This window comes from Apteryx mantelli, chromosome 30 (assembly GCF_036417845.1).
Source record: "Apteryx mantelli isolate bAptMan1 chromosome 30, bAptMan1.hap1, whole genome shotgun sequence".
NCBI lineage: Eukaryota > Metazoa > Chordata > Aves > Apterygiformes > Apterygidae > Apteryx > Apteryx mantelli.
The window spans coordinates 142,029-157,714 of NC_090007.1; the positions used below are offsets into that span (position 1 = coordinate 142,029).

The following is a 15,686-nucleotide window of genomic DNA, read 5'->3' on the forward strand; positions in this document are numbered from 1 at the left end:
TTCAAAAAGCAGCGGCTCCCTGCTGCAGGGCTGGGCAGGCGCCGCGGGAGGCCTGGGGCTGTCCCGGCATGCTCGTCCCACTCAGCTGCACGTGACAGCCTTCCACGCTCTGGCTTTTCCACAGAGGGTGGTTTTCTTCTCGCCATCTCCATCCCGGACGCCCCAGCCCCAGCCTCTGTAGGGCTGGTACTGCACTGGGCTTTGCAGCCCAAGCCTTCCCAGGTCAGGGCCAGTTCCTATATTTAACTTTGGGTAAAGGATACTCTAAAAAGCAACAATGAAAACATTTTCTAAACCTGTTTGCAATCCAATCAGTTCTCTGGTAATTCAATTTGCAGGAAACAGCAAGCAAGCCCTCCTGAGCAGAGGACTGCAGAGACTGAGGGTCACTGGGAGTTTTGCCAATGGCTGTGACAGGAGCAGGATTGTGCCCAGATAGCACGGTGAGGGGCACTTCAGCCTGGAGGATTTTAGCACTCAACAGCGTTTGGCCCTGCAGCAGGAGTCTTCACCCCATCACGGTCACCCACTCACCGACAGCCTCCACGTTAAGCTGCCCAAGTAAGTAAGCCTGTTCGTAACCCTGTCACACCTGGGAAGCTCATTCCTACCTCCCAAATGGAGGAGTCCCGGAGGCTGCGCTAGCTGCGGCGAGGAGTGGGCTGAAGAGCTCAGCTACATCCTTTGGAAAACATGATGACTGCCCCTCGCAGCCAGGTGTTTTGGGGGTAGGATGCAGGAGTCGGTTCTGTTTTCTTTGCTCTGGTCAGAAATACAGAAAGGGACGTTGCAGGAACACTACATTCCGAGCTGAATTATGGAAACACATTTGGGAAAAAAGACCCTCCTCCCTGAAGAGACATTATCTCTTGCAAACTAACTCATGAACTGCTCCTCAGGACGCATCAAGGAAGTGGACCACAGCCCCCCCACCCCAGCCTTCACCCCGGTGTCCGAAGCCTACAGAAGGCCCAGAAGGTCAAGGAAAGCCCCACGCCCTGGCTAGGATGGGTTTCCACCCTGTGGCAGGATCCTGGTACCATGTCTTTGCTGTTTTTTTCAGGCTCCAAAAACTGTGAGCCTGACATAAGTGACCAGGAAGGGAGAGGAGGGCTCCCCTCTCCTCAGCACCCTGCCCCACAGAGAGCCGATGTGCACAGGGCTGCGAAGGGGCCCGCGTTACCCATGTGAGGTCTTCTCACTTTGACATTTCCCACTTCAGTTAACAGCAAGCTCAGGTTGATGGGGGACAGGTTTATGCCACTCTGGGCACTTCTAGCATCAAGCTCGTGAACTTGAAGCCTGCTGAGACGCAGGATGTGGTATTAAAAGTGCCCAGGGCTCTTGAAAGCCTTGGTGTCACCAGCATCCCCCAATGTGCAGATGCTGGACAGAGCAGTGGTGACAGCAGGGGCTGCCTCGGCATCTGAAGCCGGGGAATCACGCCCTACCTGGCTCACCCGCAGTAGCCGTAATGGTGCAGACACGGCTGTCGTGCCCAAGCCCCGCAACAGGGGAGCAGCCACGCACTGTACCCTTGGCATCCTCAACAAGGTGCCCAGCCTTGCCCGAACACAGTCTGGACTGGCACCGGGAGAGGACGCAGCCCGTCGCTCTGGCACCTGCTGCCTTGGACATGACTGGCAGCCTGACCAACCCCCCCTGCGATGGGGGCCAAGCGCTGGCTCACAGTGGGGCCAAGGGGGCCTATCACTGGCATGCAGTGGCGCACAGCACCAACCAAAGCTCTGCTGCCTGCAAGGAGAGGGGGAGCAGGGAGCCCCTGGGTGCTGCTGCCAGCTGCCCCCTGGCAGCGGCAACTGTCCCACAGGGTGGCTCCTAAAGATCACAAAGGCTTTTGGAAGAGCTACTGCCAGGCAATGCCTTTCCTGCCCTCCCAGAAGCCAAACACAGGGTACCCAGCTGAAAATCTTAGGCTAGGCTGTCAGCACCCTTCGAGATGGGAAGATGGCACATTGCTACCACACACAGAGACCTCCCCGTGCTTCAGCAAGAGCATTTACTAATGACAGTGCTTCATTTTGCCATCCGCTGGCATCTGCCCTCTCAGCTCCTCTGTGCACATGACCGTCTGTATTTAGTTCATTAAACCTCGCAAAAAGATAAGCAGAGGGGAGGGGTGGACTTCTCCTGTTTCTGGCCAGCAGAGGCTTGTTTGCCAGCTTGCAGCACATGGAAGTTCAGGGAAGACAGCAAAAACAGCCAGAAGGCAGGACGCCTGGGGGCTGAACACTGCGGGAGATGGCACAAAAGCTGGTGGGGGATTCACAGACAGGGCCCCCCAAACCATTCACCTCACTACGGCCCCTCCCAAAGACCTCGCAGGTCTTCCCTGGTTGCCTGCCTGGAAACGTCTCTATCACATGTCCAAAACTGAAAGTGTTTTCTGTCCCCTGAGTTACAGGCTCCATCCTGGGACCATGGCACACATGGGCATCAGGCCCCTAGAGCAGAGTGAGGTGGCACCTGGAAGCAACCACTTGTGTTTTGGTCGCTTCGGAGGCTGCGTGGCTGGCCTGGCCGTTGCTCCCCAAGGACTGCTCATGCTTTGGGTGCCCTCAAACCGTTACCTGCCCTCCAGCCCTGGGATGGTTTCCAGATCCCTGTAAACACAACCCAGCCTTGTTCCACTTGCAAGACCCACAGGCATTGCAGCAAGACAACAACTTTCCGTGCCTGATCCTCCCTACAACCCCCACACTGACTCTGGGATTTACAGTCCCCTCAGATCCTAAACATTACTCCTGACATCAGTAGTCTAAAGCCTTGAGTAAGAAAAGACCGTCAGCCTGCAGATGAGAGGGGTCTCTGGATACAACTTAGCATTAGAAATCTCGTCAAAGGCTTCAGCAGGGGAAACATGGTGTCAGCAGGGAGCTTATCTACAAGCCTGCAGAAGCTGAGTCAAAACCCAGCTGCCAAAGAGGCAAGGTAGGCTGGGGCTGCTATTATCTTCCTGCCCTTTGGAAAAGCCATCCACCTGCCTACACACTGTGTGCGTCTTCACACAGCCCCTGAGATGGTTGCTCCTGCCCCTGTCAGTCTCCTGCAGCTCAGTTCTGCATCTCAGAGTCTCTTTGCTTCCCCTCCCATGGGCACTGCTAGGAAATCCACCCAGGATGGATGCTGACGCTCTTGGAGAAACCGCCTTCTGCCCGATCCTGGAATCCAAGACCAAAGATTTCCATTTGATCCTCCCTGCTCAGTCTCCCCCGATCCATTCCCAAAGCCTGTTCAAATGCTCCCCCTGTTCTTCCCATGGAAACATCAGTTTTAAGAAAAATACTTCCATTAACATGCAAACACATCTGCAATTAACATAAATAGAAAAACTGCATCATGAATAACATTAGGGGGCTGAAACAGTATCAGCTACCAGTCAGGTTACTGAGACACGAATAATTGGGTACTAAAAAAAAATTTCATAACGGTGTTCATGTTTCTACCACACCTGTGAGACCCTCCCCTCTCTGCGGTGAATTTGTGGGTTCCCAGCACCGGAGCAGGACAGCCCATGGGGGCTAGCTAACTCTTGGACCCTGCAGCCCACCTCGCACCCTCCTGCCCTGGCAGGTCCTCTCCACCCCCTTCCTCCCTGGGGCCAGAGGCAGCTGCTCAGCTCCCCACATCAAGCCGTAAGAGATTGCAAGAGGACGTGCTGGGCTTTACCAGTAGTGCTGTCTTCTCAAACAATCTCTCTTCCCCGTTTTGGGAAAGTAAGGGAAAAGGCGGATGGAAGTGGCATGTGAGCTGTCAGCTGGATCTCGCTGCGGATCAGGGAACGTGGGGAGACAAAACTGAATCTGTTCTTACAGCAGCCCCAGAAAGATTATGGTTCTCACATGCTGCAGGGATGGGTGAATAATTACTTGGATTTGCCAAAGCCTCCCACTAATCGGGTGGCTGCGAAACCCTGGACAGTTCCCCCGGCCGTGCTTCCCGCCTGCCGCGGACTCTGCCACTGGGCTTGGCCATGCAAGCCGTCGGGCACCCTCCAGCCCTGCAGAGGCCAATGGCTGCGGTGGCTCCCCCCGGACTAGCCTTCTCATGGGGAGTGGGACTCAGCTCCTGTGGGAGCAAGCACGCCAGGCAGCTGGACCCGGTGAGGTGGCCAGGGAAGGCAGGGGTCAGGGCTGGTTGAACAGTGGGTCTAACACATTCACTGCACGCTCATCCCCTCCACAGCCTTCTTCAGAAATGTATAATGTCTAGTCCCAAACCAGGCTGAGGGACTGTAAGTAACCCAAGCCATAAAGCAAGAAATCCCAGCTTTTCCATTTGCACAAAACAGGGGGGCCAGAAGAAATCAAAGGTGTGAAAATAACTGTACAGTAGCCACCAGAATAACCTGCACGTGACTGGCCATCTATGGAAAGAACAGCACCAACAATCCCTAACCAGCACCTGCATCTGCTCAAAAATGTCAAAACCAAAGGGATACATTTATTTTGCTGCCTGAATCCTGCATTTAACAGCAAGTTAATGTCACACAGATCTGGCTAATACCAATGCTGTCCCCTCTAATTTCCATATCTGAGTGGCAGAATCTGCCTCCTGCCTGGAACCTGACCTCTGACCACAAACACAGCCTATATTTAACACATCAACTGCAATGAAGTGTGCACTTGCTTCTTGCCTGGGGGCCATTCTCCTCCCCACTGTGTTGCTGGGTTTCAAACCTGGCTGCTCGCTGTCAGATTGTAAGAGGTTTGGACTCAGTCCCATGCACATGTAGACACCCAAGCACATGACAGTTTGGTTTGGAAATCCCAAGCCAGACATACTTCTTTGGCTAGGTTCAAACCATCCTGACTCCCACAGCCTTCAGTGAGGAGCTTTTTCCTTTTAAATTAGGGTTAGGTTTGGCCTTTTGTTTGGAAATAAACCCATCCTTCTGTTGTCCCTTTTCCTCTCTGTTCAGTCTGGAAATGTTAGACTTGCCTTGGCACTCACAGGGTTTTTTAAGTTTTCTCCTAAATCTGAAACCAGAGGCATCAGGACTGAAGGCAACTCCCACTCCCTCCTGTGTGCACCACCACGTGACCTCATCACAAATCATTTTAGGGCACAGAGGGCCAGGCTGAGCACTGACAGCTTTAAAGGTACTTACTGTAGGTTCCCTACAGGCTTGCTCTACATGTGCCAGGGAGTGGTGCTGAGATCACCATCTCGGATCTCACAGCAAATGGGCCCTGTGAATTCCCACCCATTGCAGGAGCAGTGGTGATCATCATCATAAGATCCCAGCCTCAAACACCTGCTGGGGAAGGACTCCAACTGCTCCACAGAAGGGAGCTGACATCCTGAATGTGACAGCTTTCCAAGCCACAGCTTTCAAATACAGCAATAAACGTAGCCAAACAAGCCTTCGCAAACTTTTTAGTATCCCCTCAAGGTCCTTCAGTGATCAAGGGCTCAAGAAGGCCCTTTATCTATCCAGAATGCCGTTGGAAATAGCAGATTTGCAGCTCATATTCTTTGTTACGCAGATTTGAAAACCGTACCATTATATTCCAGCCTGGGAGGAGGTCTGAGACCACTAGGAAGGTTGCTGGCCTCTGACTGAGGGCTCCCATTCCAGTCTCTGCAACGAGCTGCCACGGTCTCTGTGTGCCCCGGGCTGCACGTTGATGCCTTTGTCAAAAGCCCCGTGCAACGGCGTGCCCGGCCAGGCCGCGGCGCAGAGCGGGAGCGCCGGGCACCGACCGGGCACGTCGGGGCGCCGGCAGGTGGTAGCGCAGCCGGCCCGGGGGCTCGCGGCGGCCGGGGGAAGCGACCCCCGCCGGGGGAGCCGGGGGAGCCGACGGGGAGGGGCGCGGACCTCCCCGCCCGGGGGGCCCTGCTCGGGCCGCGCCGGGGGCCCCCGCTCAGCGCCCGGGGAGACCCCGACGCCGGCGCTCTGCGGCCGCTGCCCCACGGCGCTGCTGCAGCGCGGGGACCGCGGGGGCGGCCGCGAGCGACCCCGGGGGCGGCGGAGCGGAGCGGGGCGCGGCGGAGGGGGCGGCCCCGCGCGGGGGGGGGTCGCGCGCGGGGGGCGGCGGGCCCGGCCGCGCTTTGTGCGCGCCCGGGAGCGGAGCGGGCCGCGCGGGGCCGGGCTCACCCTTGTGCATGCCGGTGTAGCGGTCCTTGAGCACGGTGAGCTCGTAGATCTTGCCGAACTGCTCGAAGAGCGGCTTGAGGTCCTTCTCCTCCAGGTTGCGCGGGATCTGCCCCACGAAAAGCTTGATGGCATCCAGGTCCTTCATGCTGTCGGGCTGCGCGGGGGGCTCCGCGCCGCCGCTGCTGCTCATGGGGGAGGCTCGGCGCGGCGGGCGCGGCGGGCGCGGCGGCTGCGGCGGCGGCTGCCTCCTCGCCTCGCCCTCGCGGAGTCTGGCCATGCCCCGCGCCCGGCGCGGGCGGGCGGACGGGGGAGGCAGCGGCTGGGAACGGCCCCGCCGCCAGCGCCGCCGCCGCGGCGCCACAAAGGGCCGCTCCGCAGCGACCCCTGCCGGGGCCGGGGGCGCGGGGACCCCGGGGGGCGGGGGGACCCCGGGGGGGGGGGTGGGAACCTGCGGGGCGGACGTGCCGGGGGTCGTCCGGAAGGGCCGCAGGGCCCCCACGAGGGAGCACGGGGACCCCCCGGGGGGGGGGGGGCGCATGGCCCAGACCGGGGTGCCCCGGGAGCAGTCCCGGTATTCGTAGGAGCTGGCGCTTGTCTCGGGAGGGCGAGTCGCCAGCAGCTGGCATGAAACGTGGCACCGAGGGTCCCCCAAAACAGGAGCCTGCGCCCATGCTGCTAACAAAAGACAAGGCCAGCTGCGATCATCTCCCTCCACATCTGTCTCCGAAATCGGCGTTTGGCTCCTTTTGCCCTGTTTCCCCGGTGTTTCAGCACCAGGGTCTGGAGGCAAAGGAACGATTTAAAGCAGAAAATTCCCCAGTGCCCCCGAGGGAAGAAAAGAGGGTGGTGGCAGGGCTTTGCTCCCTCCGCAGTGCCAGCCCTGGCCTGAGCCCCCCAAAAACGGGAGGCTGATGAGCGCCGTGGAGGGCAGCTGGGCCAGGAGGGGAGCGAAACGCAGCCCAGGTCCACACTGGTCCCCGGCCCGGCCTTATGGGCAGAGCCCACTCCCTGGCAGCTTGGCTCCCACTGCGAACGCAGCTGGTGGAGGCATCGCCAGCTCTGTCCTGCCAGGGCTGTGCCAGACGGTCCAAAGCCGGCAGCGCATCCACATCTGAGCAGCAATTAGCACTCTCGGGGCCAGACCTGTTCCCCCCCCCGCCCCAGCCAGCAGAGGGGACCGGTGATCCCAGCCCCAGTGGCACCGCTGGCCCAGGCAGGGACATTTCCCTCTCCCGCCTCAGCCAAGCCCTGCTGGGGCGCTGCCAGGGCGCAGCCACCCCGCTCCGCCGCCCATGGCCACCCCACAGCCACAGCGCAGCCCCTCGCCCTTCCCCAGGGGCCCTGCCGACGAGCGGACGCCCATGCCCTCGTGCTGGGAGGCTTGCAGAGGGGCCAAGGATTTCGGCAGGGGGTGAGCGCTCGGCTCTGCTGAGGGCGCCAGGCCCAGGGCGTTGCAGAGGAGTGCGGCTCTGTGTTTCTGCTGGGAGCTTTCTGCCATCTCCCAGGACTCTTGCCCTGGATCCTGCAGATAGAGGCAGTGAGTGGAGGTGGCACCCTGTTGCCGACGCACACATCCAGCACAGCCTCAGCCGCCTGCTCCCAAACGTGGCAGCCAGACGCCCCTCCTGCCCCAGCCCACTGCTTTTTACTTGCTTTTTACTCAAATGGGCTCACAAAAGCTCCCAGCTTGTTGCAGCCTAGCCTGAGCCCAGGGGCCACGGCATGGCCTTGCAGGATGCCTGCTGTAGAACCATGCTGCGCAGAACCACTCCTAAAATCCACCCTCAAAAATAAAGCTCCCCACAGCAGTCACGCTCTCTCTCCGCATCTCTTGCAAAGGCTGCCAGCGCTCTGCCCGCTATTCAGAGGCCACAGATGCATCAGCTGAGAAGTTTGTGACAAGTCAAGCTGTCCTGATTTTTAACAGCTGCAAACAGATGAGGCAACCTTAAAAAGAAGGGACCTTTATCACAACAGCAGCAAACCTTACCTTGGATGAATCATGGCTAAGCAAGTCGTGTCTTCAAACACCTTTCCATGCCCAGCCTGTTTTTTCACGTCAGCTGCTGCAGCACAGGGTTTTGCTGCTCTGGATTTATATCCAACCCAAGGCACCCAGTGCCTTAGGTGGAAAATGTCTATCCAGAGGGAAGGATATATCCAGTGTCTTCTGGAGTCTATGAATGGACATATTATAATCATCCCTGACTGCAGAAGAAAAAAAATAGCCAGGAAATACTGCTGGTAAATGGAAAATACAGCAGCTGTCAATCAGCGCTTGGAAAGAGTTTGCAAAGCCAGATAGAGAATTATATACAGCAACAGGATTAAGGGGTAGATAAAAGATAGTTACAGCACAAAGATGGAGCTTTGGAGAGAAAGAGAGAGAGAGAGTGGGGGAAAAATGGAAATGAAAAAATGTGTGACAAAAGAAAGAAGGTACAGAAGATCTCCAGGACAGACAGCAAGACCAAGGGAGCCGGATCACCTCTGCAGATGAAGAGGAAACACGTCCCATCCGCCACAGAGGAGGCTGCAGGGGAGAGCTGGCAGGGCGCAACAAAACTCTGATCCGTGATCACCAGAGGATGAGGGAACAAACCTAAGAAGCTGCCCCCAAAGGAGCTGTTAAAAATAAATAAATAAAAAAACAACCTCCCCCCCCCCCCAAACCATTCTGTGCCCGTGAGGAGTTTCACTACTAGAGAGAGACATTAAAAAAGAAAACGCCTTGCTTTTTCACTTGCTAATCACCTCTATGCCCTCTTGAAGCCAGGAAAACACAGGAGTGGCTGGATTTAGAGGAGCAGCTTTAGAGGAGCAGCTGGATTTAAGGAGCAGCTTAAACCAAAAGGTGAAGAGAGCCAGTCCTGCGGCCCAAATTCAGGAAGGGCTTGAGGACAGGGTGCAGGAACTGCAGGGATGCACTTTGCAGGAGAAGGAGCTACTGTCCTTCCCCCCAACTCCTGAAGGCATTGAGGAAGGGAGAGAACACAAGCTGGAGCTCTGAATTTCCACATCACCTAGGAGACACAAATTAAGAAAGAACAAACAAAAAAAGCCACATTGGATCTTTGAAGAATCTTTCAGAACAACCTGCCTCCCTGATCTGTCTGCTCCCCAGACAAGAGGGCTAAAGGACCAGCTGAAGCTGTCCCGGCAGAAAACCTCCAAGCAGCAGTGTGGGGTCTGAAGAAGATAACAGTTCCTTCCTGTAACGTGACTGTTTCTGCTCTGAACAAAGGGTTCGGCAGAGAAAATTGCTCCAGAACAGCCGGATTGACGACTTAAGACGCCCTACCCTCTCTGTGGAAGAGCGCTTGGCTTTCTGCTAGAAGCTTTCACCCTCTCCTGCATTACCAAGTACTTGCTGTTTACCTTTCACTGGATATCTGATATCCCAGTCAATGAAGACTTTAAATCAGCTTTTCAATATTTTAACTTTGCAACAAACCATAAATTAATGAAGTTTTAAGGCTTGTGATTTTATGAGCAGAAGTTGCCTATAACAGTGAGCAAGCTGGAAATGAACAAAGACTCCAGATATCTTTCTGATCAAGAGCAGCTGTTCTTTGAGGATTTAAAAATGAAAAAGTCTTGTTGCCTGATAAACAAAAAGTTGGGGCTGTTTGCAAACTGCTTCTTCAAATTCTCAAAAGAAAAGCAGCCAGAAAACAGCAGAACAACACAGGGCCCTCTCTCAGTTAAACAAAGGCCATTCTTAGCTCTAGAGCCACGTAGTATCTATTAAGCTGATCAAGTTCAGTTTGGACCTGTTTTTAATCAGGTAAGACGTTAAGCTCTGCTGATCTGATTTTGTGTTTCTTCTGTCCCCCTCAGTGATGCTCCTGGAGCAGGCACTGTGCACAGAGGTGGTCGTTCTGGTCACGTGCTTTAGAGCAAAGTCCCTCAGGAGAGACCTTGGGGGACACAACCAGCCCTCCATTTCTGGAGTTGCTTTTGCTACCCCAGTAACAATTCTCTTGACGGGTGCCACCAGGGCATCAGCAGTTGCTGCCAAACCTCACCAGAACTGCTCTGACAGCAACGAAGAGCCAGAGCAGTTGTCCTCTCCCTTCTCTAAGCAATGCTGAATCTTGCATTAAGCAACCCCCTGCCCTCCAGCCTGCCCTTACCTGTAAGGGCTTCCTCAGCTAGACATCAGTGGCGGGGGGCTACAGCAGCAACACAAATGCTGGCAGACTTCAGAGTAGCCCAGGGCTTGCACAGAAAAAAAGAAGAGAGCATTCCCAGCTGCAGCATCTTGGGTTCACACCTACACCACGTGCTTCAGCAGCTCAGGACCAGCTTTACCCAGCCAACAAAACACCTCTGCTGTGGAAACAGGAATTGGGCTTTACTGCAGTAAGAGCAGTCTTGCTAACATGTCTGCACCTTTGCAGGAGCTTCCACCAAGGCTTTGACTGTGACAGCTTAGACCAATGGGAGTCAGGGCTGCCATAGTCATATACCTTGTGCTGTAGGATGCCATGAGGTGAAGTAGTCTCATCTCTTTGCAGAGCATCTAATAATGCAGAGCAGAGAGCTTTCAACTCCAGAGGACAGCAGGATCCAGAAAACCAACTGCTTTGAGCCCCTTATCATTCCTCAGTTCAGTAGCTTCTCACACTCCCAGCATTGCCTCGGGACTCTCTCTCGGGTACTTTTCTCAGAGAAATTGTTCCACTCTTACTGGCAAGTTACCTTCTCAGCTTTTTTTTTGGCACTTATCTTCCCCTTACCTTCAGTCTCTAAAGAACATGTTAGGGCATTGTGTTAGGAATACTCCAGAGGAATAGGCTTACAGCATGAGCAACCTGTCTTTGGGACAGAGTCTAGCGTCCACATGCTCACTCTCAGTGCCTAGAGGCAAAGTGCCACATGTGGCCAGGGACTAATGGAACGCAGGATTAAAGAGAAATGCCTCAGTTATGGAGCCCACCCATCTTCCTATCCACCGCAAGCAGCTACAGCACATTGTCTCTTAACTAATCTTTGAAGGGCTGTTTTATGAGGAAGGATTTTTCTTCTTTACCCCCCCTCTTGCTATCCCCTAGTGAAAGGCTAATCCATCAGTTAAATTTAGCATTTAGGAAATCCCAGATTCTCCACCCCACATCTTCCACACAATCCTGAGCTGTTACAGTCTCCGCACTTCTCCAGAGAAAGGGCCTTAGTACCTCCTACTTCACCAAGGTGTCACAAGTGTCAGATGAATATATTTAAGAGCAGGAAGCATTCAGATACTATGGAAACGAGGGCAAGAGAAGAACCTAAAATAGATGGAAGACGCAAACTGTTGCAAAGCCTGGAAAAGCCTTGCTGAGGAAAGCTGTGCTTGCTGCAGCTGATCCCAAAGTTTGATCTATTTAGATCTCAAACATGAAATGTCCTCTCACCACTCCTTCCATAGCTTGTCATTTTTCTCTGCTACAGGGCAAGGAATCTTTTCTTTTCTACTTAGGCTTTTAAATTCCCATCTATTTAACAAGCCTCCTAATTACCGACTCCTTTGAATGATTCACATTCTAGCTTGCCCTTCCCATGGCCTGGAGTAGACTGCTGTCTGATATCATTTCTGTGTAGCAAGATCATTGGGAATATATCATAAGGGAATAAACACTACAGAGCGTTCTTCTTCTGAAAGAGAAATCTGACACCAGCCTACAAAGAAGAGAGCCTGAAAGAAGGAGTCGAGTTGCCAGCCTGTGAGACACTATGCATCTCCTTTTTGTAATGCAAACACATTTATTGTGCATATTCACCCTCTACAAACCAGTTGCTAAATCCCCTTCTTTATGCAAGGGGAAGGGAAGAAAAAAAAAAAAAAAAAAAAAAAGCCCACCAACACAAAAAAGTACTTGAAATAGCCAGAATGGCATGTGGAGGGAACACAGAGGCAGCGGATGCCAGCATGAGGTATACCAAACAGTCAACAGTCAACCAAGTGGAAGACAGCAGCAGATGCAGAGCAGTTAGAGCACGCCACAGTGTAGACTGACAGCCATCCATGCCTGGAAGGTTGAGTCAGGTATTCCCATGCCCTGGGCTGCTTAGTGCCCTCATTAGAGCAGACCTCAAGTATAGAAAGAGGCCAGAGGTGCTGAAGTCTCACTTTACACCACTGGTTCTAGTTCCACTTGCTCATTACAAGCTGTTACTTGAAAGCAGTCTCTGGTCTTTTCAGCACAACTACCACCTCAATGAGGAAACCCCAGCAAGGTGAGGGGAAGGCTCCAGATGGGAATCTTTGGCTTTATGCTTTGCAGTACACTTAAGGGGAAAGGAAACAGGTACAAGGTAGCTGAGATTCTTCATCTTAGAATTTCTTGACTGCAGCATCGATCTCAGGAATAATCTCCTTCAGCTGGTTCCACTGTTCTGCAGACAGGGCAATCCCTAGAAATAGCAGAAGGAGAGGTTTCAGAGCAGGCTGAGGGCAAGCAGCTCCTTCAGGCTGTCTACAGAAGGGAAAGTTAGAATCTGAGGCAGCGCCTGAGGCCAGAAATGGAGACAGCTTTTTGAGCACAGCAGTTCTGTGTCAGCACCTCAGCATCCATGTCAACAGGTATCACAGAAACACCACACAGTAAGCCTGATTTGCCTTTCAAGAATCCCACAGCCCCTTATAGCCTATTCCCCAGCACAAACTACCACCCCCATGAGCTGTGAAGGGATCCTAAGAAAGCCTTACTCCACTCAGTAGTTAGTACACCATCCTTTCAGCTGCCCAAAGAAAATAATGCCAACTCTAGCTCTACTCACAAAACCTGCTGCTAACAGAGTTCTACTAGTGCAGCTTAAACAGTAGAGAAGAACTGGCTTCTTTTTAGATCCAGTAGAGATAAGGTCTTGATGTCACTGGCTTCTCTCCCATACAAAACAAACATGGCAGTGAAATTGCTGTGTGGGTTCCAGCCAAATGTTGTCAAGAAACACATTACAAAAGCCAAGGCCCAAGCTTTATTAAATTTTATAGATAAACATCAAGGGCCAAGAAGTCTGCAGCAAAACAGCAGAGGCAGTATTTAGATGAAAACATTTCTTCATGATCTCTGTTCTAACTAACAGATCTTCTGTCTTACATTGTGGATGTGTTTTTCATAGCCTGGAAGGAGTCCACCACACTCCTTCCCTCCTGCCCCCAATGGTACAGGAAGGCTTCAGGGCTTTGTTTCCAACTTTCATTAGGGGGTAAGTGGTTCCCTTTAAGTGAGTAATTTATAGTTGTAACTTCTCTGAAGGAAATTAATTTCTAGAAGGTAAACCATGCTTAGCGGTTATGAAGCAAACCAAGCTGAAAGAAATTCATCTACCCTGACACAAAATCAATAGCAAGGACTGAAAGGTTCCCCAAGAAATCCCACATTAACTGAATCTCTGCTGAGCACTGCAACACACAGGGCAGGAGAAAAGTGACTTACAGTTCAGGGCCTGTGAACTTCAAAAGTCACTGTCCAAGTCTCAGAGCATACAACCTCAAGCTGAACATTGACTCAGCAGTTGAGGAGCTCTGGAAAAAGACATGTCTTTCCTTCCCCAGCTGCCTTCCTTGGCATCACTGGCTCAGGCAATGCTGCCGTGATGGGCTACCCAAGCTGTACCACCATATCACAGCATCAGATGCCTTGACAGGGGAGCAAGGAACACACCTAACGCACCACATCACGGTCTCATCAGGGATCCAAAAGGCTCTTAACCTTTCTGTCCCCACTCAGACTGGGAAGAATGAGTTTACCTCTGGGAGCTTCTCCCTACCAAGCACAGCTCCACCATTACAGATTAGGGGCAAACACACACCATGCCACATTAGAGGCCTAACAGCACCTGTACCAGGACAAGTTTGTCAGTCAGGAGTGGGACACGAGGTAGAAACATCAGAGCTAGTGCTTGCTGCCTCCCCTTCCTCCACCTTGCAGCTCTGCCCTTGACAACAGTCAGAGAAAGGGCTGTTGATCAGAGATGGAGCCAGAGTCTTGTAGAGTAGCTTCCTGCTCCACTTCCCAGAGCGGCCACAGGCCAGTCAGGCTCCTCAGCAGAGGCTCACACCTGCTTATTTGTTGTGTTTTTCTTCAGCCGTTGCCACTCAGACTGAGAAAGTGCTGAACTGGGTCCCTAAAGCGTGGCATGCACAGGTTTCTGCTCCATGCACAGGTCAGTCCTGACCCCAAGGCAGACATTCCCAGCCAGCTGAGCCAGCAGCCTGGGAGCAAGCCAGGCACAACCTGCGACTGTCGCCTTGTGAACGTGCTGCTGTACCTTTCCTCCCTGGCTTGGTGTCTCCCTCCTTATCCACGTAGAACTCCCTGATGTCCACAAGGACCTTCCCCTTGAAGCAGGACACCCTGACGTAGCGCATCTTCCCGATCTGCAAAGACATGGAGCCAGCGCTTGAACCCAGTGCGGCAACAAGCTGCCCTGCAGCCCCCAGGCCTGCCTGGGCCTCTCAAAGCACCAAGGGACCAGAGGAGGATCTGCCGCAGGTGGGAATGCGCTGGAGAAAGGCAGCTCAGCTACAGCAGTGCCCCGCAGAGGGGTCGGGGAGGCCTGCGGGAAGAGGAGGAGGAAGGCACATGCCTAGCACTGCCCCTGCCCCCTACCTGGAACATGCCCTCCTCTTCGCTGTCTTGTCCCTGAGGCTTTGCTGCCACCCTTGAAGGCCTGGCCTCTGCTTTCGGCCTTTTCTCCGGCTTGGAAGGCATTTCTTTCTTTCTTTTCTAGGAGGAGAGATCGCCAGCTTGAGCAGCCCGGCCTGAGGCGCTTCAGCCCCTCTCCCAGGCCCAGCCGAGCCCAGGCCGGGCCACAACAGCCGGCCGGGCCCGAGGAGCAGTACCTGGCCCTCCTCCTCGGGGCCGCTCTCCGAGCTGCTGCTCCCCGCCAGCTCCTTGGCCTTCGGCATCCTTCGGGGAGACGGCCCTTCACCGTGAGGCAGCGGCGGGGCCGGCGCGGCGAGGGGCTCGCGGCCGGGAAGGGGCGCGGGACGGGACGGGACCGGGCGGGCGCGGGCACAGTCCCCCTCGCGGCGCCGCTCGTACCTGGCAGGGCGCGACGAGTGCAGCACCCGCCCCCCTGCCCGCGCGCCCTTCTCCCGCCGCCAGACCCCGCCCCGCCGCCGCTCGCCAATCCCGGCGGCGCCCACGGCTACCCCGGCCAATCGCCGCCGGCGGTGCCACCCCTCAGTCAGCCAATCGCCGCGGACCCCCGCGCGCCTCACGGGCCGGCCCGTGCGCTCGCCCGCAGGCCTAGGGGCGCCGCAGCGGGCACCGGCCCGGCCCGGCCTGGCCCTGCGTCCCCCCTCAGGGAGCCCCGGCCCGGCCCGGCCCCAGCGAGGTCTCCACGGAGCGTCCCTCCGGTACCCTGACGCTGTGAGGGGGCAGGATGAAGGCACAACCCGCGTTTCCCCTCCTTTCCTTGCCGTTGGATCGATTTCCCTCTCTACGAGGATAATCTTTGAGCTTTGGAAGACATGACTGACTCATGCCCAGCGAACAGATCTCTTGCGACGTTTACAATTTGAATAAATAACTAGTTTATGAGGGCTCGACAAGTCATTTGGTAGTGCTGG

General features: G+C 54.7%; 1 protein-coding gene across 1 annotated transcript in view; it reads right to left on the bottom strand.

Moving 5' to 3' along the window:
• Positions 1–15,214, bottom strand: part of CELF5 (CUGBP Elav-like family member 5) — a 52,857-nt gene extending 37,643 nt beyond the window's left edge. Inside the window, exons 1-3 of the mRNA XM_067312969.1 lie at positions 14,955–15,214; positions 14,722–14,838; positions 14,381–14,489 (exon numbers count right to left, since the gene is read on the bottom strand). Coding sequence (XP_067169070.1) covers positions 14,381–14,489; positions 14,722–14,838; positions 14,955–15,020 — 292 coding nt within the window. The 5' untranslated portion in view covers positions 15,021–15,214. The remainder of the gene's footprint in view (positions 1–14,380; positions 14,490–14,721; positions 14,839–14,954) is intronic.
• Positions 15,215–15,686: the final 472 nt, after the last annotated feature.